Source organism: Anopheles stephensi, chromosome 2 (assembly GCF_013141755.1).
Source record: "Anopheles stephensi strain Indian chromosome 2, UCI_ANSTEP_V1.0, whole genome shotgun sequence".
Taxonomy (NCBI): domain Eukaryota; kingdom Metazoa; phylum Arthropoda; class Insecta; order Diptera; family Culicidae; genus Anopheles; species Anopheles stephensi.
This window is the reverse complement of record NC_050202.1, coordinates 77,591,363-77,613,773: the sequence shown is the minus strand read 5'-3', so window position 1 is coordinate 77,613,773 and position 22,411 is coordinate 77,591,363. Positions and strand designations below refer to the sequence as shown.

Here is a 22,411-nt window from a genome sequence, read left to right as displayed (position 1 = left end):
AGTAACAGTATGAGTCTTTGCTAAAGTTACAAGCATGTACAAGATGCGTTTGTGCAATTTTCCACTGTCTAATTCATCGTAAAGAGCAATCTTTAACATTTGATGAGTTAACTTTACCTTTCCAAGAAAAAATCTGTTACTGTTTCTTCGAGCATCAATGATCGATTAATAAAGCTTATGCAATACCCGTAACGCCCAACCAACGCACATCCATCGCCCGTCAATCCGGTTTGCAAATCAAGCGCCCGACGCAATACGTTTTGCATCTGTTGCCTTGAAGTTCAGTCTGAAGGCACAAATTCATCATTAAATTCGGTGATAAAAGTAATTTAAATCGTAATTGATCGACCAGCGCAAGCATAGCGTCGTAACATTGACTTCTGACTCCCGAACGATTGACCTTTTCCGACGGGCGTTCATCAGACATCGACATAACACGGGCCACCGTAGGCAATGGATGAAAAAAATGTATAAATAGCCGACCACCAAAAACAAGCACAACGTGTGCAACCGAATTGATTAACTTTCTCCTTCTCCTTTGCCCGACGATCCCGAGAAGCTCGGTACGCACGGGTCAGGAGGATTGCACGGCAGGTCGAGCTCCACATAAATCAAAACATTAACCAAGCCAGCGTCCTACGCCGCCGTACAGTTTGATGAGTCCTTTTTGTTGCATCGACGGACGGATCGTTGATCGGTACAAGAGTGCATCGTGTGCAGTTGCTTATGCACAATTGTTGTCGTTCGGAGGGGGATTACATTAACGAAGGACAGTTGGTGCTTCACCACGGCCACGGGTGATCGTATGCAATTTCTGATCAATTTATGAGTGTAGTGTCAGCCAGGGTGAAACTCGCTTCCAGAAGGACATGCTCCAGAAAAAAGGAACGACTGTTTCCAAAATCCACACCCGTCGATGTCAGCTCTGCGATCTGCTGGCTGTCATGGCTGCAATCGCAGTACACTTTGCACTGTCTCACATTATTCAATCTACCCCCGACGAGCAATGTCCCACGAGAGTCCACGAGGTGAATTTAATCACTGAAGCCCCCTTTTTTTTCTTCCTTCTTTATTTGTATACAAAAGGTGCGCGAAGAAGGAAAGAAATGCTCGCCTGCCCAGAGCGCCCGACACGGTTGAGGTAGCTCTCGTTGAAAGCAAAAACCATCGGTTGATTATTTATCGCTTCCAGACCGGGAGTCGGCAACCACACACCCTGGAGCGGTTCTGTCCTTCCCGATTTTGATCTCTCGTGCACCGGTTGACGCGAGCTGCGAGGACATTGACTACAATTGCACAATGTAGCCCGAATGATGCAGAAGCACTCCGGCCCAGGAGGCATCGGGGAAGATAAGGGGCACGGAACGTTCTATTAAGGCAATATTCATGCGACCTTCATCGGGCGGCCCAGACTATCGCCTCGCGTAGTGAAGGTGTTTCGTTCGACTTTTCATCTGCTTGTGGTTGAATTTATCACACGTTGAGCAGGATAACATATTTTCTTCGCCACAACTAGCCTGCTCGGGCTACACAACCGGCTGCAACCGTCAAGGGTTCTGCCCCAAGGGTGGGAAAGGAATTTTCCCACACGTAGCATAAACTGGCACCAGCAGCATCATCACCAGCATCGTTCTGCGCTTCCAATTGCGTTCTGGCTGGTGTGGACCGGAGGGAAGGTAGTAGTTAAAAAAATGGAAAATAAACGATGGCTATGGAAACACGAATGGAAAATATGAACGCGGTGCACCAGTTTATGGGGTATTCTTCCAGCATTGCTTGGCATTGGTTGGTTGGTTTGCTTTATCATCAAACTACCATCTTCGCCCCATCGCGACATCATCAGTGACGCCACCGGCAGTGTTCGGTTCGTGCAACTGGCCCGATTCTCATCGTCCCGTACCGGATGGCAGGCCGGACGGACTTGGTCGAACCCCTAACGCAACCATAGCGCGTTCGAGGCGGAACGTTAAGCCCTCCGATATTTCATACCTTAATGCGTGCGGCTTTATAGCGACGTGAAACCGCTCGAAGGGATACGATTTAATTCCGAACCCAATCCCCGGACCGGCCGGGCCGGAAATGTCCCAGAAAGCAAAAACCCTCCTCCTGCGGCACCAGAAATCTCCTGCATCAAATCGTACGTTTGTTTCCTTCTGTATTGGTTTTCGGTTTGGGTTTGTTTTGTTTTTCTGTCCCATTTTGCTTGACTCACAAACAGTGTTCGAGGTGCATTTTTGGGGGCTTACGAAAGTGGTTGATACAAAGCGGACAACTATCAACCGAGTCGACTCGAAACTTCATGCGAGTGGGAAAAGATTTGTCATTTCCTGCTCGATTTTATTAGCTTTGGGGGCACCCCTCTTTAAACCATAGCCATCAGCTGCAGGTGGATCGAACTCGGTCGCATATAATTCATAAAACATCTCTCCACATTCGATTGGGTCCCAGAAGGGTCACACAAGAAAAAGGTAATCCTTTTCGGGGGTCTCTGAGACCGAGTGTTTCGATGCGGTCCGTGTAATTAGCGTGAGCCACATGATGGTGCTAACTGCAGCCACTTCCTGTTAGGGGAAAGCCGTGAACTACAGTTTTATTAGTATACTTTTAGTAAATATACATCTGTTTATTGGGATGTTTATCCATCTTAAATGCTTTTTAATTCGTCTTTATTTTACCCATTTTTTGTTTGGTGGTATGTCTGTTCGCTGGCTCGTTTACCATGTCACACCAAATGAGCGTGAGTTCCTTTCGATTTTCTGACGCACTACGAATGCTGGCTGATCACACGCCGTATTCGCTGGAATATTATTTATGATCACACCGGGCCGAAGGATAGTTTTGCAGACGGTGAGCACGTTGATCATATCTGGGCCAGCTCTTGGGTCAGTCGTCTAGCAAGCATGGCGGCGGCGGCGGCGGCAGCAAAACACGAATCCCATCGTACCATAGCGATCGAAACAACAACAAAAAACTGGCAAGAAAACAAAACGAACAAAACAAAAAAAAACCCAAAGCTACCACCACGATCGAAACAAACGAGCCGGAAAAAGACAGCAATTATCGGACGAAGAAATTAATATTAATAAAACTGGCCAGCTTGCTCAGGTCGAACTGCGCCTCCATTATACGGCACTGGTTCAACTACAGACATGATCGAGCATGAGCCACGTATCTACGGTGGTTCGGTTTTGGTAGAAAGTGAAGCAGTTTCTGTGTTTTCATCTCTATCTCCTCCCGTCCAGCACTTTGAGGCAGGTCCGTAAATGGCGTCATCATTGGCCTGTGGTCAGTTTCGTACTGATCCTACGGAGCCCTCGGTTAAGTGATGGGATACCGGCAGGGTTGGTTGTTTAGTATTTTGTCTTGCGCCGATGTAGGTACAACCGGCTCGTGACAGTGATAAATGGATTTCTAATTACATTTGCACACCTCGTTCCCTTTGGGCTTTGGTATGTGGAGTATCGGGAGGAAATTCGATCCTGCCCGACCGAAACATTCCGGTATGGTTTCGATCGCTCGATAAGGTAACATCACGTGTGAAGAGAAAAAAACATGAGATGTGTTTGGTGGGATGGTAAATGCTTAAATGCTAGATATTGTCCAGTTTATATTAATATGTGAAGCAAAATACCAATGGTTGTAAGCTTGCGAAAAAGATTCCAAAACAAGAAACGGCGTGTTACATTGTATTGGCTTACATCAATTAGGAAGCGTACGAATGCAAGCCATGGGAAAATTTGAATAGTCAATAGGCACAAGCTCCGCTCCCTTATGGGATCCCCATTTGCGGATCATGATTATCGTGAAGAACATGACAAGCCGAGCCTCCAGTGCTCCGCTACAATGTTGCATCTCCAGCCAGACCAGATCGTGTCACCGTACTTTCTAAATGATGCACCGGAGTGCAACACCGGTGACATTCATCGGCACCAGCTGATGGCTATCAGCACAGCATGAATGCATCTCGTGGTGGTTTCCTTCGGCGAGACTTCCAAACGCGATCACCACTGATTAGCTGCCGTGCTTGGTGGTATCGTCTACCTCCTGCAACTGCCACGTTTCACATGTTCGCCTCGGCAGACATGGGCAGGAATTCATTCACAGCTCGCAGTATCGTGCGCCACGGGTGCACTTGCACTTCGGCTTCGGGAGGCCAAAGTTTAGATTTTGTAACGTACTTATTCATACGGCGTCGTCACTACCGGCGTAATGGCATATCGCTCGTTCGCATCTAGCCGACGACGCACGAGATGATCGTACATGATGCACACTGATTGATTACTTCGCCCATAAATGGGTTTGCGTTCGAAGACATTGTCGTTTGCGATGCACCTGAGCACACGCAACACGGCAGCAAATGATGCCGAGCCAGAGTGAAGTGATCGACCGAGGTTAAGGATGGATCGAGGCACTCGCCCAACCTTCCAATCGATGAGTGACATTTGCACGAAACGCTCAACAAACCTTAGACTCACTCTGCCATCCTTTGCTGAAAGCCCTCGCGACGAAAAGGGAAAGCATGCTAGCGTTGCTCTTTGACAGCAAACAGGTGTTTCTTCCTTGTACGATCAAGCAAACCGATCAATACAACACGTGGGATGCATCAACAAATGGGTGGTAACGTCTTGCGTAAGATCGAACCGAAAAGCGGAAACACGATCGATGTGTTAAATGTTGCGATATTTGCCTCCTTTACAATACGTGCACAGAACAGTGTAAATGACACATGCATACATGTATCTGTCCATGGGTGTGTGTGTGTGTGTAATATTCTGCAATCCGATATACCACCTTGTACAGTAAGGGTGGTACATAAGAAAACATTCTACGAATGCTATTCAAAGGCAGGGGAAACCCGTGCTCAGGTGTAAGGCGTGCACATATAACCTGGTGACTTAATGTCAGCACAATAGTGGGAAAATGAGCACCGGTGCAACTGCACCGCCATGTGGACGTAGTTGAACGGTACCAATCCACCGTTAGTAGCGGTGAACGCAAAAAAAAGAACACCAACGAAAAGGGGATCATTAGGCTATCCCACTGCGTTTGTAAGCCTGACTGTCCTAAATGCTTCACTGCGGGGTGAAGAGAAAATGCCACCCAACGTGTACCCACCCACCCATAACGTTCTCCGCATTGTATGTGAAGGGCGAGCATTCTTTAGCTACCACACCGCACACCGTTTTGAACGGGAAATGCAGGTGAACCCCTTTTCCATGAGTGCACCCGCGGTGAGCTTAAATTGTTGAAGCTGTCCTGCAAATTCTCCCTTCTTCTATCGCGGTTAACGGAATTCGGTCGGCTTCACTGTACGTGGTGGATTCTTGAATGCAAATTCAACACCGCCACTATTTCGTTCTCCCTGCGGACAGTTCGTTAGGAAAGGGCTTTGATTTCCATCGGCTCGGAGAGCTCGCATTCGGAGGTGAGAGAACAGATGTAGTTTTAGGTATTTAACCCACCGTGTTGCTCGTTGTGGGGGATGTTTGTTGTTGTGAAAGGAAGGTGAATGCGAGAACTACTGTCCCTTCGGGAAGTAGGCTAAAACGAAAGCGATGGCATCACTCGCTGTAATCGCGATAAGTGAACATGCACGATTAACGGACGGTGTTGGACCATCCGTCCAAATATATCTCGCCCAAAACGGGTGTGAATGTTGTTTATTCATCTGTGTTCGAACGGGCGCACCGAGCAATATCTTGATAAGTTTTATTTCTTTTCACACTGTGCCATGGCCACTACCGCTGACGATTGGCCACGGTGAAGATGATGATGTACGATAAGTGGGCCTCTGCTGGGGTGCGAGCATTAAAAGCTGCAAAAATGTGGTTGACAATGTGCACCGAAAAACCTAAAAGGGAAATCGCCTATCGTCGCCTATAATTGCAACCTAACCCTCTTTCCCGGTGGAGAGCGCGAAGGACGGGTCGATGCATAAAATTCGCGCTTGAGAAATCCTTTCGACGGTGGTGATGGATGATTTATGATGCGATAAATCACGCTTCGATTTTACACACTCATCGGACGCATGAGCTGAGATGGAAAGTTCAATTGTTCGACCTACCTACCGTCCTCGGGTGACACAATCAACCGGCACCAATATTTACATTTTCGCACCGGGTTGAGGGTTGCAAAAAAGTGTCACGTAGCGAGGTAGCACATGCTGCGAACTGCTAAAATTGGCGAATAAAACGATCGTTTACTTTTTTGGCAAATTGTTGTGCGCCCATCAAACGGTCCCATAAATTCGAGTTTCTCACTCGCTATAAGTTTCTCCAGCTCGTGATTTTTTTTTATAAGATGTCCGAGATATATCGACCCGCAATGTACGCAAACACATGTAAACAATCATAAATCAGCACCACAGTTTGAGGCTGCCGCTGCCGTTCAAAGTTCAACCCTCGGCTAGGGTGACCGCGGGTCACGTACCTCTTAAGCTGTCGGTGGGGCCAACGACAACAGAGGTGCGTTGATTGCATGCGCCGTTTCGAGCGGGGGTTGTAAATCATCGGATTGATTTTTCGAGGATTCGGACGTTTTCGACTCCGCATCAGCTTTCTTCTCGGAAGGGTGAATAATTTTTTTTTTGACGTGACAAAAACCACGGATTGAAACCGGATTTTCTCGCCACACCGGTAGCTGCAAGACAATCAACAGGAATTGGTGTTACAATCACGTGATTGAAGCAAAGAAAAACAAATAACAAATTACCTACAAAAGTATGCTTCCACACGCAAAGTACATGATGCGTTAATCGAATGTATGAGAATGTTATCATCCCCAACCCCGATAGGTCTCGGGTCTTCTGTTAATCCATTCGCTGTACGACAACACATCACACAACACACATATCCACGCGGAAAGCGAAAGTAGGCCAACACATTGCCAAGCGTTCTCCCTACGTATGCTGGGGAGTTAAAAGAAAGAAAAAAAAAAAGAAGTCCAACCCCATCCATGGAAGATGTCCGATTTTCAGCCCTCGGGAGGTGGGTTGGACACTTCATTTCTTTTTCCTGCATCCTACAGGGTAACGTTGAGGCTTTTTTTTTCTCTCACACATTATGTTTCTTACAATACTTTCGGTGCTTCTTTTCAATCGCGAGCTAAATTGCTTCGAGAAAGCCAATAATAAGAACGCCCCCCAACCAGTTTTCGAATGGGGTCATGTTTTGGTGGCATTTTCGATGGTTAAAATGAACCTCCGGGAGTGGAGTTTTTTTTTGCTCTCACTCTCTCTCTCCAAGAGGAAATTTTTCCTCTTTTGTGCGTAGAAGTAAAAACTCAACCCCAATGATGCGTGTCATTAAAAGAATCCCCTTAACAACAACCACAAAAAAAGGCAGCAGCACGAAAGCGCCGAGCGATGCATCCCATTCCCCAGGCAAATGGGCAATAGCGTGACAGCGTACATCTTTTTGTGTGATTATTGAAAAATGTTTAATCTATTATCACTGTCGCTGGATGGCTCTAGGCTTTTGAATTTTTGCCTGCTTGCTTGCCTCTTGTGATCGATCACCTCCGTCTTCAGGGTGGTTGATGCTGAAGTAGGAAGAGATTGTGGACGATACGATGAAACATTCCGGCGATGATCGTCGGTGCTGGTGGTTCGTCGCTGTTTGTTTTATGGCTACTGCAGAAAGCGAAATGCTTCAGCGCGATCGTTTCAGCTGGGTCATGACGGTTTTATGTTTGTCCGTCCCGAACCTCCGGCATCCATCCATGCGCTTCCCATCGGAGTACCGGGGTTGAGTGAAAGTTTATCGGTTTCTGCATGCGATCGGTTTTCGTGGCATTCGTGCCATCGAAAGTGGTCCTTTTCGAAGATGGTTGCCTATAGGAACGGATTCCGTTGGCCCGATGCTACCGGAATGCTTGAGCTTTAAAATCAACAGAGCCAATCTTCAGAAACCCAACAAGAGCTTCGAGAGCGAGATACGGACGACCGCCGACGACGACAATCAGCTGTCTGTGGAGAAGTGTTTTTGGTGGAAATGAAAATATCACCGTTGGGGGTTTTTAGTGTTACGCTTCTTCAACCGTACACCAGCACGGACAGCACAGCTTTTCGCAACCGCTCTCAACCCGCAGACCGTTAATCTTTGAACTCCGCGGCGATGAGGCGCGACAGACAACAGAACTGAGATATAATTTTTATTACTCCATCGGGTACATACGGGGAATGCGGCGTGCGGCTACAAGCGAACGATCGTTATCGTTAAAGTTCTGACATTTGACGTCCTACCGCCGTGTGGTGCACCGGTGGACGGACCATGCAGAGCCAATTGAACTAACGCTGGGCTCGAAAATTGGACACCATTTTCGCCCGTCTCACGGTGCCCTTTCACCCCGAGCACCATAAAGCGAGTCAAGCGTCGAAGGGTTAACCTTTGTTGTGTTCACAATTAGAATAAATCGACAACAGTATCTGGCAGGCTAGCAGCGGAATGAAGTAAGAAAAAAGTATGCACAAAAAGGGAAAAAATGTGCAAGTATTATTTAACTGGTTAAGTATGGAACAGTTTGAAGGGCAGTTAGACTTTGGGGTTCCGTCCCAGCCGCGCTACGTCATCATAAATCACTTTCAATTTCGGCGTAAGTATTATTATTTAGACTTCAACCAACGGCTGGGTTTACTCCGTTTCGATCGATTGTGCCGTGTTGAAGCTGATTGGCGCCGAAAGCACACTATTCTTCGAACGCGCCCTATTTTTTTGTCTGGCTCTTGGTGGGATGGAAATAGAAGAAGAAGAAGAAGTAGAAAACCAAAAGCTACCGAGCATTGAAAAAAAAACTCCCTGCCCTGCGAAATCAAGCGACTCCGGTTACTTTGAGCGAGCTTATGGGTTGGTTTATGTGTAGCAAAGGCTAATTTTATTTAATGCGATCGTCGTGATATTGAACGCATCGTTCGATGACCATGGCAGCGGAAAAGACGTAAGGCCGAAGGCGGGTTGGTTGCTGATGATGATGGTTGAATGAAAATGCGAGCGATTGAACTTGAATGGTGCTCCGCTGATGATGCTGCGGAACGATGAGTCAGTCATGGTACCCATTATCGGAGAGGAGCAGAAGAATTGTCCATTGTTTCCTTTTGCTTGCTTTCGAACACCTCCACCACCGACGTTACAGTCTCCGCCCTCGCTTCTCCTGTCCCTTGGCATCGAGGTTTAGAAGCTACTTTAATTAGAGTACTCCTGCAACAATGAGTCAGCGTGCAGCACGATCTGAAACCATGCAATTGCAGGAGGTTTCGTACATCAAAGCTACCACCTCATCGGCGTGTCATGGCAACGGTGTCTTCCTCACTCGCTATAACCGATGTCTCGGAAGGGAAATAAATGTCAAGCCGTCTAACGACCGAACCAGACCGAGGGAGGGGGGGGAAGAGAATTTACACAAGACACCTACAAGGTAGGGCAAGACAACAGGCAAGGTGATTGACAGTGATAGCACGCGGAAGGACTCCTGGCCGCAGACCGAAGTGAGAGTGATTTATTTACCGGTATCGTTCCGAAGGTTCCAACCTTAAACCAAGGGGGAGAAAGTCTAGAATTGATGACTGCTCATTGACGGTGCGAAGCGATTTACATAACGAACGGATCAGTGAGGACAACGACGACGACGACGACGACGCCGGTTTGTAGGCAGGAAAGTTTCACCGAAGTGTGTAAGGTATGTCAGCCGCAGATGGACAAGAAGTCATCATCGATCACGGTGTAAAATGGCTGTTGCACTTTTCGAAGCTCTTTCCGCACCGTACCGTGCAAGCTGAAATTCCGTTTGCAGCAAGCGAAGACTTCACTCCGCGAATTGTACCACTAAAACAAGTGATTTCAACGCAACCAGCCGCAGGAAACCTCCCTCAAGATGTGGTGTAAATTAGTAAATTATTTTTTAACGTTTGCAATCAACCCCAGCACAAAGCATAACGAGTGAGAGGTTTGCTAAATGAGTGAAGACAAATTAACACATTTAAACCTGGTGAACCCCCGTCGGTGAAGATTCAGATGGCAGACGTGGATATTGAACAGGAAGACATATTTTTACACACCAAGCAGATCGTCTTCGGTAGCTTTGTGTGAAAATAGTTGCGCATTTCTGCAAGCCCCGCTATCCGTGCGGGAAACGATGCGAAAATACATTTCCTGTCACCAAACGAGAAGAGTCAAATGGGGGGCGGGTGGGGGGGAAACAACGGTAAACCCTTGGTCCAGGAACTAATCATTTAGACCCGTGAACGGTGAAAGGAATCGAAGGATTGATGATGGACTGGTAGAGTGTTAAGCAGCTTCAGCGGTTCATTATCGGGATATCCAGCGGCGTTTCGATCGGGTCCCCAGATCAAGCCCACTCTCTTTTCGAGTGTTCCTGTTTTAACTAATTTGCTTGCATAAGGTAACATCATCCACGCTAGAGTGGATGCAAGACAAAAAGGAAACCCAACCGAACCTATCCGATGTACCGTTTGGGGCCGTTTGTGATCAATAATTAGCAGGCACGCTCCCTGTAATTGAAACCAGTCCTGAAAGTTGCATTTGCCCGCCTGTCAAAACATTTACCACCCGGTGTGCAGTAGGCGGAAAGCGTGCCCTGCAACGGTTGAAAACATCAGCCATCTTGCAAAACCGTTACAAGCAAAATCAATTAAAACTAGACCAAGGGTAGAGAAAGAGCTAGGGTGAAAGAAAAATTGGTGTGTTGATTTCCCAAATGCTAGACTTTCTTGAATGCCCGTACTCATGCTGTACGGGCTGAAATCTGTCGCTCAACCCATTAGAGGGCACTGACTCCATGCGCAAAAAAAACACGCATATCCAAACAATGTCCAAGTGCACATCTAATTAAATGGAAAAATAAAATAAATAATCCAATCGACAAGCACCACACGACGCTCGGTTCGCTGGACAACCACTGAACGCAAATCGCAACCATGGTCAGGAAGTGTGCTGCCGCTCTGAATGTTGTTGCTGCCGTTGCGCCATACAAGGCGAAAACAAGTGTGCCCATAATCCCTACAAACATCCGCCAACCACTACCGGGAGGACGACCTATCTACGGGTCCGAACCGTGATGGAGAATCGCACAGCAAGAAGCAACCCCTTCAATCCCGAACCGACGTCCGGAAAGGGTCCCCGGAAAGAAGCGGCCGGGTCATAAAATGAAATGAAAAGTGCACTCCACGGGAGGAGACACATTTGACTGCTGCTGCTACACGACCGGATTGTGGTGGTGGTGGTGGATTGTTTAATTTGTGTACCTCCTGGAGGTCTTCACCGCAGGTCCTTCACGGGTCCCGCCGGCCTGTCTGCCCGGTGGCAGCATATCCCGAAATTGTCAAGTTTCCTCCGCTTGTTCCCACCCACTCCCACCCGGTTTTTGGACAACCCGCTACGTGTTACGCTCGTTCGTTACGTTCGTTGTGTTCGCTGGAACTGCCAAACAAGTCAACATTTTATCTATCCAGCTGCCAGGCAGCTAAGCTCACCTCCAGCCATTACTAGCGGAGGTTGGAAGATTTTGCAGAAGAAAAAACACCCGAAGGGAGTAGATCCAACACGCACATGCGAACTGAAGTGAAAGATCTTGGATCTTATCTGGGTACGCGTTCAGCCTTGCCACGCTGCATATTCGCCTACCCGTGTGCGAAGATCCCGGCAAAGCAACGCACACGGTCCATTTGCAATCGATGGGAAACAAGGTGATCAGTACACGCAAACCCGGCGACCGTCAACCCACAGGATTTTGGCTGTCGGGCGAATAACGTCTGTGCTAAAGTCCACCGGGCACCTAGACTGTTTCAATGGTTCCTCTCCACCCCTCCCATCGGGACACAACCCGTCGGGGAGTCGTACGTTGAATGAACGAAGTGAAAACGAGTTTTAATTGATTTAACAAGTTGTTGTCATTCGGTCTTTCTATGCATAATTTATGGGTCGTAATGGCGGTGAGGGTATAAGGAAACGCACACGAATCGTACGCAAGGAATCTATTTTATAACACACCCCTGCGTGCGCCTTGCTCATCCCAGCTCGTGGCAGGTGAATATCGAACAGGGCGGCACATGCATCGCTTCTATCACCCATCCTAAAGCTGGTCAACCGAACCCGCTGATTCACGATTGATGGAGCTAATAGGAAACATAAAATGGAATGGAAATGATAACGAATTGCATATAAATTATAGTTAGCAAAATTTTCTGCTTTTTTATGGCAATCCGATTTCATTGTGGCAAGTTTTTTGCTGCCAAATCAAGTTTTTTTGTGGGGGACCTTTCGAGTTTGGTTTTCTAATTATACAGTCATGTTTCATAATCAAAAACAGGTGTATCTATAAATTATTTTGCCAAATATGCATTTCATTGATACCGGCATCACCTAATTTATTATGAATTATTATAGACAAACTCTTCAACAACGGCCTAATTTGAGCTTTAACTCGAATTTTCACGGTTTATAGTTTTCCATCCATTTTAATAGTAAATGACATGCTGTATACCTTTCGAAACATATCCTATTGGCTCTCGGTGATGGCGTGTTGAGATTACATCTAATGTACAATAATGTTTCGCTCTTATCAAACAAACTTGTTCCATCACGCTCGTCATACCTGAGACCAGTCAGAGTAATATCCAGTCATAATTGCTGATGATCGAGTGATGCAATTATACGTACAAGATTATGTCTTCCCCGTCTCTTACCGGCAATGTATCAGCAAAGATCACTATCAGCGTTTCGTCTAACAGCTTCGTACATCACTTGCTTTGCTAAAACGTACGATTATGTTTCGTTCAAAGGCGGGGTAAAGTTCGCTTATCAACACACCGCCAACACTGGCCACTAAATCAAAACCTGTAGTACAGCGCTACACTCCCACCAGGACAGGCCCAATAAATAAATGTCACAATTTATGTCCATTCGCACCGGCTGACACATTACATTGCGGCTTGCTTCCCTGCCGGAATGGGTGGGCAATGCGTCGCAAGACCATCTTGCGGTGGTGCGTGTGAGTGCCGAGACATAGCGTTCCCGGCCGGTAGACCGGAATTCCCATCCACAACAGGTAGAATCGCAGCAACATCGCCAAATGCACGCATAACCGGTTCGCTCAACACCTATCGGCCAGTGCATGCGCGGCCCCGAAGGGTGAAAATGTACGCGCATCTTCTCGCGGCCTGCAGCCCATGTCCACGGCACATGATAAATGGGTGATCGATCTGGCCAAAAACGAATGCCGCGCGCTCATGTTGCATTAACAATGCAACCGCGGCTGCATCTTCATCGTTGCCGGTGAAGCTTACGCTTCCATCGCGCGTCGGTTTTCGGTGGTTTGCGTTATCTTTCTTTCATCTTCCGGTTATTGCTGCCCGTGTGTCCGTGTCGCAAGGACGGCGTGTAGTTGGAGTTGAAGAATATTTTCACCATTAATCAACATCGTAATCATTATTACACGCATTATAAACATTTTCTACTGAATTTTGAACACACGTAGAAGTGTTTTGTGGAGGAAGACGGACCGACATGGTTTGGGAAGATGAATTGCTCCGGTGTTTGGTTTGCCTCCGGTATGTCCAGCTGTGTGGCCTTATTTGCGCACAAATTTGATCACTTACAGCAACTAAAGTGCTACTCTAATATAATGACCTTGTTAGAAAGAAAAGTCGATAAACACGACCAGGGAAATGGGATACAAATTGACAAAACTACGCTCAAAGACAGCTCCTCGTTCACGACACGGTCCCTAATGAAGTCGTCAAAAAAAAAGCTTGCTAATTCTCGGCCTGGATCGCCTGGAGTGTGACCGCTCAGAACGGTGCCAGCCAGAACAGTCTTCCGCAGCCGCCTTAGGCTGAATAATAACAAGATTCCTGGGCGGAAAATGAAACTGGTTCACATTCACGAAGGGAAATAATTTACGAGGTATTATTATTAACGACGATTGGGTAAATTGGGCCATAAATAATGCCCACGAAAAAAGGGGGGGCCCTTCGGGCAGAAAGCTATCACAGAAAAGGTTAAGCATTTTTGCTCCGTTGCTGTTAGACTGCCGTTCGCCGTTTTTTTTTTTTTTTTTTTGCTTGCACCAAGAACGTCGGTTTTCCACCGCATCGGAGGGCCAGCATAATGAGCCCCAAACTTACCTGCGTTAGTTTAAGAAAAACGCCAACCACGAGAAGCAACCCCAAGCTCGATCGTTGGCGGATGGCCAAATGGTTCCAAATGGGGACGCTCGTTAAATGTGTCCGCGGATAGATTACGGATACCAGCATACGGTGTGTGTGTGTGTGTAGGTATACTTTCGCCCGAGTCAACCAACGCTCCAACACCACAAACGCTTCGGGCAAATCAGTTTTCGTCGTTACACTCTTTTTTATTAGCGCGATGCATGCCACATTCCTGCCGGGAGAATGGGTTGCCTGAAAACAGACCCGAACATGGAAAATCCTACTGCACTTGTTGTTGCACCAGTGCCCAGGTACAGTGTGTGCACAGTATCAGGGAAAATCTTTCAAACCGCACCGCTAACGAACATTTCCCGGTACCGGTAGGTTGCGTTCAACCGATCAAGCTTCTCGCATCGAATCGGGTCCCGGAGATCGAGAGGTTCGGTCGCACGTTGCGTAAGGTTTTGATGCCGGTTTGCCGCAAATGCAAAATTTATGTTCCATTTCTCTGACCGGAGGACACCAACCGATCGGGTCGGGACGTACGGGAGTGTGCTTTATCTCGGTGCCCAGAAATGGAAGCAAACACGTAGCGCCCGCAATCTATCACCAGGCATCTTTGGCTGCCGTACTGCAATCATGACCCTGTTGGCAGGCGGTGCGTTTTTAGCGCAGTCCGTAAGGGTTGGCCACCGGTTCGCAACACCCAAATGCACACAAACGGACGAGCCTTAGTTTTCAAAATTGCTCCAAATCACACCACCAAATCCTTACGGCCGGGCTCGGGCGGCTCCGTACTACGGCTAACCGGACAGGTGTAATTTTATCTGACCATTCGCAGGGTGCACTTTGCTTTACATTTGAATATTTAATTACTTCGATCGAGGTATGATCGGTTTGAGCCTTTTTTTTCGCCGTCGAATCAGCATCTGTGTATACAGTTTCAATTTTACCCAAACCAAGAACCATGCGCGTTTGAAGGCGAGCCAAACGGGAACAGGATCATTAATCTTTGCGTCCTATCTGCTCGGCTTCATTTGGGAAAAATCGTGCATTCGTGCAGTGTGCAAGGTGAACGCTGGTGAATGAATGGCCAACGACAAACAACAACGAAAAAACCGGACTACCCAATTGATCAACGCGCTCAACATCGTTCGACCTAAGGTGATCGATAACCTCCAGCGACACATTGCTTCTAACGATCGTTACGTTTGGTCAAATGGTGAGCAATGTGTGCGATCGTGTAAAAAATGTAATCCCATTTTTCATGCCTACCTTCGCAAAAGCTGTTCGAGTGGGGGGGGAGGCGTTCGGGAACCTAACATATTTTATTCGCGATCGATCGCAATGTGCAAATATGTCAAGGAAATTGAATGTTTTTTTGTTGTTTGGAGGTCATTTGTATACCTTGGGACCCTTTTCAATACTTCAAATTGTAAGTTCGTTTTACTAAATCTTTTTTAAAAAGACAACAGTCATCCAAATCACCCACAACGCGAATCAAAACCCTTTGGAAATCGAAGGAAGATTAGATGACGCTTTTACAAGCGTTACAAAGAAACAAGTTCCTCACGAATGACTAATCTCTGCGTAGCGTCGCTGGCGGAAATGGAATTACCATTTTTGCTTCACGCTATTAATCTTCTAATCGTTCCGATACGGACAAAACCACTTCCCGATGGGCTCGTGCTTCGCTTTCTCTCCTTGGGTCCCCCTTTGCTCTGCGGCTATGCTAATCGTAAGCAAACCTCACGACTTGATCCGACTGGAAGACAAACGCAAACCGAGCTGCTGACCGAAGCAATGCTTTGTTAGTTCTAGTTAGTATGTTAATTGATTAAAAGTATCACTAATTGTTGGTGGTACGCGTACCTGTCCCGTACGTATCATTTTCATGCAGGTGGTGACCCGTTGTGTTCCGTTTCCCACGAAGCACATGGTCGGGTCGTGGGCGGGGTGGTCCGTTCTAGATGCCATTATCGGTTCACCATAACATATGAATATATAATTTGAAGCCGGCTAAACATTCGCTACTTGCCTACCCTGTTTTAATCCTGCACCGATCTCAGAATTGTATGCGTCTTTAATTAATTCGTTGGTTCGCTCTCCCTTCTAGACACACTGGCTGCTGCGTTGGTACGGAGCAACTCGCCAGCATCGCTAGACCAGCCAGCGTGACATTGCGACCGGACGCGGTGACACCAGCGGAAATGACTATCAGCACCACGACCACTCGATCGACGGAATCGATCGTCACGAAACGGGACCAGCAGCAACCACCACCACCGCAGCAGCTCAACAGCGGACACGATCGGCCGCGGTTGCGACGAGAACGGTCGACCAGAACGCGGCAGCCCCCCCACCCGACAATGATGGTGACTAGCTTTCTGTCCAAACCCATCCTACCAGCCGTAATGGCGCACAGTGCACTGCTACTGGCGACACTGCTCGCCTTCTGCGCGTTACCCACCGTCGACGGGAAGCTGCAGCTGTGCGAAGTGGAAACGGGCCAGTCCAGCATCATTCTGGACATTGAGGAAAGCCGTGGTAGCTGTAAGTATCACGAGACGAGCGAAAAACAAAAAAAAAACATCAAAAACCCCGTTCGGTTTTATTTTTGCGCACATAAATAGACACATATTTGCGTCTGGGGCAAACGCATCCTCGGGCGGGGTTTCGGTGCAAAAGGACGCTTAATGGTGCTTGGTGCAAAACTCTAACAGGCGGCAAGCGTTACAACCTTGCAGCGGCTACCCTACAGGCACACGCCGTAAAAGCTGCAGGTGGGGTAGCTGCATTGGTACACGAGTATTATCCCTTTCCGGCCCAAAACATGGAGTCACATTCCAGGCAAATGAAACAAAACCCCGATTCGATTTGCCGCACCGTGTCGCTTTTAGTGGCGTATGCAATCTGAAGCATGTGAGCGAAAGAGAGAAGAAAAGTTAAACACAATCAATTAAAATGTGCCCTGTAGGCGGGAACGTAATGGTACACTTGTTGTTTTGCAGCAGTGCTTCGTGACCGTGCGGCAGCACTTTGGGGCAGCTTATTGGCCCCCCGCAGGCACTAATCAGAATTAGAGCTTCCTACGGGTGTAATGCATAGCTATGAACCTGGGCAGGGCTCATAAAGCATTCGAGAAGGATAAATCCAGCCATTTGGAGCGTCTGTAGAACACTACATTCCGCTAACATGAGCTTACTCATGAAGTCTCTTATGAAGTCAGTAATCCTACTATTTGTGTTGACCGCTGTCAGCTAACATTAAAACTTCGCCAAACAACAAAATTTAACAAACATGGTGCCAAGAATGTCACCCCATTCATTGGACGCATAGGTCTTGATGCCATCCCGTTCGGGATGTAGGTCCCCCGCTTTGTTTGCTCTACTGATCCGATCATCGTCGGTTTCGAATGTTTCACCATTCCATTTGCAGCCGTGGCGCAACACACAAATCCACCGGAGCTACCGATCTCCGGTGACCCGAACGATGACATCACGCTGGAGCTAGTCTTCCCAAAGGGCAAACCGACCTTCCTGCTGGATGGCAAATCCTTGCGCCTGATCCATCCGCTCGATCGCGACGAGGAAAATCTCAGCCACATCGTCTTCCAGGTAGGTTGCGCATTCGCGGTTCGCGAAAAAACCCGTCCATCACTGATCGCTCTCGTTTGCGTGCTTTCTCCCGCCCACCTCCGCGTTCGTGATCTAGATAACCTGTATGGTGCGGTCAACGCGCCGCAAGCGCAACATTCCAATCATCGTCCGAGTGTCGGATGTCAACGATAATCCACCGATGTTTATCAACACACCCTACGAAACAACTGTCCCCGAGGTAGGTAGCGCACGAGATTCGTCCATCGGCAGACGTCGCCGAATAAACAGTGCTCGAGTTGCGTGGCGTTCGATGAATCATAAGCAAACCCCCATCCAACCCAAACCATCCAGGGAGCTGTGAAAGAGGGCGCTTAAACGGCATCACACTCTGTTCGTACCTTTGCTGCATTATTTATGGTGCATCAGCCGCACCACAAACAGACGCGTACGTGGCCTTCTTTGGACGTACAGTTCGACCTCGGTCGCACGGCAGGGTCGCACGGTAATGCAGCAGCAACAGCACCTCGGTATCGATGGTGAACACACATGATGTGTCCGATCCGATCAACGGACAGTGCTGAACTATAATTTTGCGCGCCGGTTCAGCAAACGCACGGGCCATGGTAACCCTCGGCAGGGATTCCAAACACGAGACCCGCCCGTATTCATCCCGTAATTCGTTACGCATAATAATTGCACATGCATTGTGCGGTGCTGAAGTGGCCGTATCGTTTGCCCACACGCCCCGTGGAACGCTGGAGCTACTCGACTTTGCCATTATATTACACGGCGCTGTAGCGATGATATCATTCCATCTTCTGTACAAAAGTCCTCTCGTTCGCGTTGCCTGGGAATGTAGGCAAGGGTTCGCGGTGCGGTGTCATTATCCTATCCATACAAATGTTGGCACTGTTGGTATTCAATGCACCGTTTCGCAAAGATTCTGGTAAGGACAAGCGGCACCAGAACTTGTCACTAGATCGCTAACTAAAGCCTGGGAATAAAGGGGAGGGAGAAATTGCTTTGTTTTTTCGCTCCGGGTAAGGCTAACTAGATTTATGAAACCATTGAACCCGAGCGGAATGCGCCTGCAAAAAGTCTAGCGACGAGTGGAGTTGAACCTCAAGAAGCTTCCTTCCCTGTGAGAACTATCCTCCATCGGTGTAACCCACTTCGGCCCATTGCATAACCGCCCTTGCGTGCAATCAGTGTGCCGGTAATTGTACGGTGTTAGATCATCCATATCATCATTATCATCGTGTTCGTCAGTGTCAGGGTGCGCGCATGATCTTCACTGCACCAGTTTATTAATGCTGCAAAATGTCTCTCGCTGTGTACGGTTGTTGTTGTAATCGGCGTGCGGCAGGCTCATTTTTCCATCGCTATCTTTCCGTTCCCATTTCTCCAGCATGTTTTTTTCTCTCCCACCAACGGCGGATAATCTTACAAACCTAACCTAAGTTGCTCCACTACTCGCGGGACTGCCTTCCTGTGCCGAGGCAGTGCTTTCTTCCCACTGCTGGCCGGAATCGGAAGGTGGTATTTTATTGATCTTATCGATACTTAATTCTTTGTTTGTGCAAGCAGAAATGGAGCTGAAACAGTTCGTGACTTATTTATTACCTCCGCTGCCAGTGCCCTACTCCACATTCCCTTGCTGCGTTCGGGCACGGGATGAATCCGCCGATCGAGCATCATCATTGAAAATGATGCGCGGTTAAAACATAACTAGCTACATCCTACCGGGCGGCACTGTTTCGGTAGCGCCTGCTGTAGCTTTAATCGGTCGAGCCGAAGCTATAATTAAAGCGCGTGACGCTTTGCTTTCGATCCTTGCTTTTCTTTCCTTGACGATAAACCTCCAGCCATCGATTTGGTTTGGGCCGAGTGAGTCAGACAAAACTGGTAATTAGATTTTTAATTAATTCCACTCGAAATTATGCGTTTTGTTAGTTGTGTGGCTTTCCCACTGCAAAAACTTGCACTCTTTCGTGGGCGTGCTAACAACTTTGTTGTTCCCAACAGCAAAACTTACCGGGTCGGGCTTGTTCATCATCCCTCACAAACGCGTGATACTTTCTCCATGATTCTATCCCAGCTAGCTAATGCAAACGGGTTGTTTTACATGCGGGAAGAACGAAAGCAGTTTCCTTGGACTGGCAGCTCCAAACCGGTCCCTTCCGGCTGGTCATCAGGCGACGGTCCAGCTCACACCTAAACCGTCCGGTCAAAGCAAATACCCTCGAAAGCTTTTAGCGAAATTATTAGCACTGTTCGTTTCGGACGTGTCTCGAACCGCTTGCTGGACCGCTTTTGCTTTGGTTTGATTTATTTCTCTTCTCGCCCCGTTTGCTAGATGACCCCATTCGGATTAGGAGAGGGTGAGGAAGAAAACGGATTAACCGCTTCCCAAAAGGTTCTTGCACCTGGGGACGCACAAGAAACGATATTCAGTAGAATGCAGTGAATGGTTGGGGCGAATTAATTGGTATCCTCTTCACCGGAAGAAAGCTGTTCCGTGACAAAAAACCCACTCACGGCGCCGTTCGCTGGATCGTTTTTTATGAGTTAGCAAAAGGATACAATCGGCGATTTATTTATGTGACTTAGATCACAACCCTACGCGATCAACCCATCGAAGAGTAATTTTTGTTTCCCTCAAACACACATTCGAAATTGTCTAATCGCGCTCCATAAACGCACCCAAGGAAGTGAGATCCAGGAACTAACACTCTCACGCGCACAATTCGCGGGTCAACTCAATTTGACCTCACCCTCGCGGCACCTCGTCTCCAGTGTCCCTTCCCCGTTGATCGCCAACATGTCATGTCATATTTTATTTTCACCCAGTACGCCACTTGTACGCCTGCGCCATGCGTACGTGTGCACGTCTGCAGCCCGCCGGCACAATTTAATTCGAAAGACTAAAAGCCGCTCGGTACGCCGGTGGGGCAGAGGATAATTAGAAAGTCCTATTCCGCAACCGCTGCTCGGTGATATTAAGGTTAAAGATGCCCCCGGGGCGCAAAAGGAATCACCGGCCGGAAAGCTTTTGCATCGTTCGTTCCCAACGCGGTTGTGAGAACGAATGAATCATCGAAATCTTCAACACACTCGGGACGGCGGAAATCGGCGACATTTTAATAAAGTCTTTGATCTTGTCGATGAATAATGTGCTGGCATTTAAATGGGCGCGATTCGGCCTGTTCACATACTTACCGCCATGCTGTACGAACGGTCGGTAATTACGCAATTAGTGTTTCTTATTAAATGATTGTTTAGATTATCATACCAGCTCAACGTACACCTTCCGGGGTTCCGCTTTGATCGAGAGCCAGATCGTTTGATGGGATTTGTTTAAAACGGGCAATATGAACCAACAGAACATGTGCATGTGTGATTGGAATTGAAATGGACCAGAACTCGACACCCGAGAGCACTTTTCTCCCGTTGCAGCAAACTGCTATTTGTTGTGACGAATGCAACGGCGGTACAGCTCAGTGCACCGTTTTGTCGTTTAGCTTTTTTACAAAATACATCAAATCACAGGAAATGCGATCCGCGACCGGAGAGCACCAGCACTAAGTCTTCGCTTTTTCTCCTACCGCTCCACCTCGTGAACCAACGCCCATTTGGTGCAGCGGTGCGCGTATCGATTACCGCGACCAAACTCACTGATTTATGGGTGGTTAATTAATTGCAGCAAACTGTCAAACGAAGTCCGATTAAAATTCAATAATATCATACGAATCATAGTGGTGGTGGGCTGGTGCCGGAAAGACCGCGTCAGTGTGCCCGCGTTAAATGGGAGAAGCGAGCGTACCAGCAAAAGCCACACGGCGGGAGTGACTTGCGTTGCGGGTAAGAGACGAACCTGTTCTACACTCTCGTTGGTGATCGGAATGATATAATTAACGTGAAATAAGCTATTCGCGATTGCAGGGAAAGGCCTAGCGAAAGGAATGAGGAAGCACCGGGCAGGACGTGCAACTCTCTGTTGCCGACTCTTTGCACGCGATACACCCCATATGCACACGGTGTCTCGAACTGGTTAGAGTGCAAACCAGATGGGACAGTCCAGGAGAGCACACGAGTACGAACCGAACCGTCAAACAAAATGGAGAAAGAAACACACAAAAAGCGTCTACAGGAATTAGCTTCTAATGAGGGAGAAATTTTCTTGTGAATTTCATTACTGGCGTGTGTGTGTGGTTTTTGCTTCACCCTACCACAACCGCAGTTTGCACGAGCGTCCCGTTTGCCCGTTTGACGTCGAGCGTCGTCAACCTAGAACTGGATTAATCGATAACCATATTTGTGCAAATGTCCATGCCCTACATGCTCATTTTACCCGGTACGCGCTTGATCGCGACGTAACAAGATCGGTTTTTTTTTTCGCTGCAACCCCATCGTTCAAGCATTCGCCGATCGACGGAATGTGATAAAACGGTGCATCCCCGTGCGACGGTGCCCTAATGTAATACCGCCCAAACCATGTCGGTGCAGGAATCCGGCCACTTGTGTTCTCTGCTGACAACGTTAGACATGCAACAGATGCTAAACAACAATTTTCTTCTCCCTTGTTTAAGACGTGGCGGACAAAAGCTACAGGGAAACCTCCATGACAGTTAGCTCGAAACCGGGAACGAAA

At 47.9% G+C, this 22,411-nt stretch overlaps 1 protein-coding gene across 6 annotated transcripts in view; it reads left to right on the top strand.

The window, feature by feature from the left end:
- Positions 1-22,411, top strand: part of LOC118508445 (cadherin-99C) — a 134,218-nt gene that overhangs the window by 61,422 nt on the left and 50,385 nt on the right. For all 6 annotated transcript variants that reach the window (XM_036048239.1, XM_036048240.1, XM_036048237.1 and 3 more), the window contains exons 3-5: positions 16,278-16,714; positions 17,600-17,778; positions 17,876-17,998. In XM_036048239.1, the coding sequence (XP_035904132.1) occupies positions 16,372-16,714; positions 17,600-17,778; positions 17,876-17,998 (645 nt within the window). In that variant the 5' untranslated portion in view covers positions 16,278-16,371. The remainder of the gene's footprint in view (positions 1-16,277; positions 16,715-17,599; positions 17,779-17,875; positions 17,999-22,411) is intronic.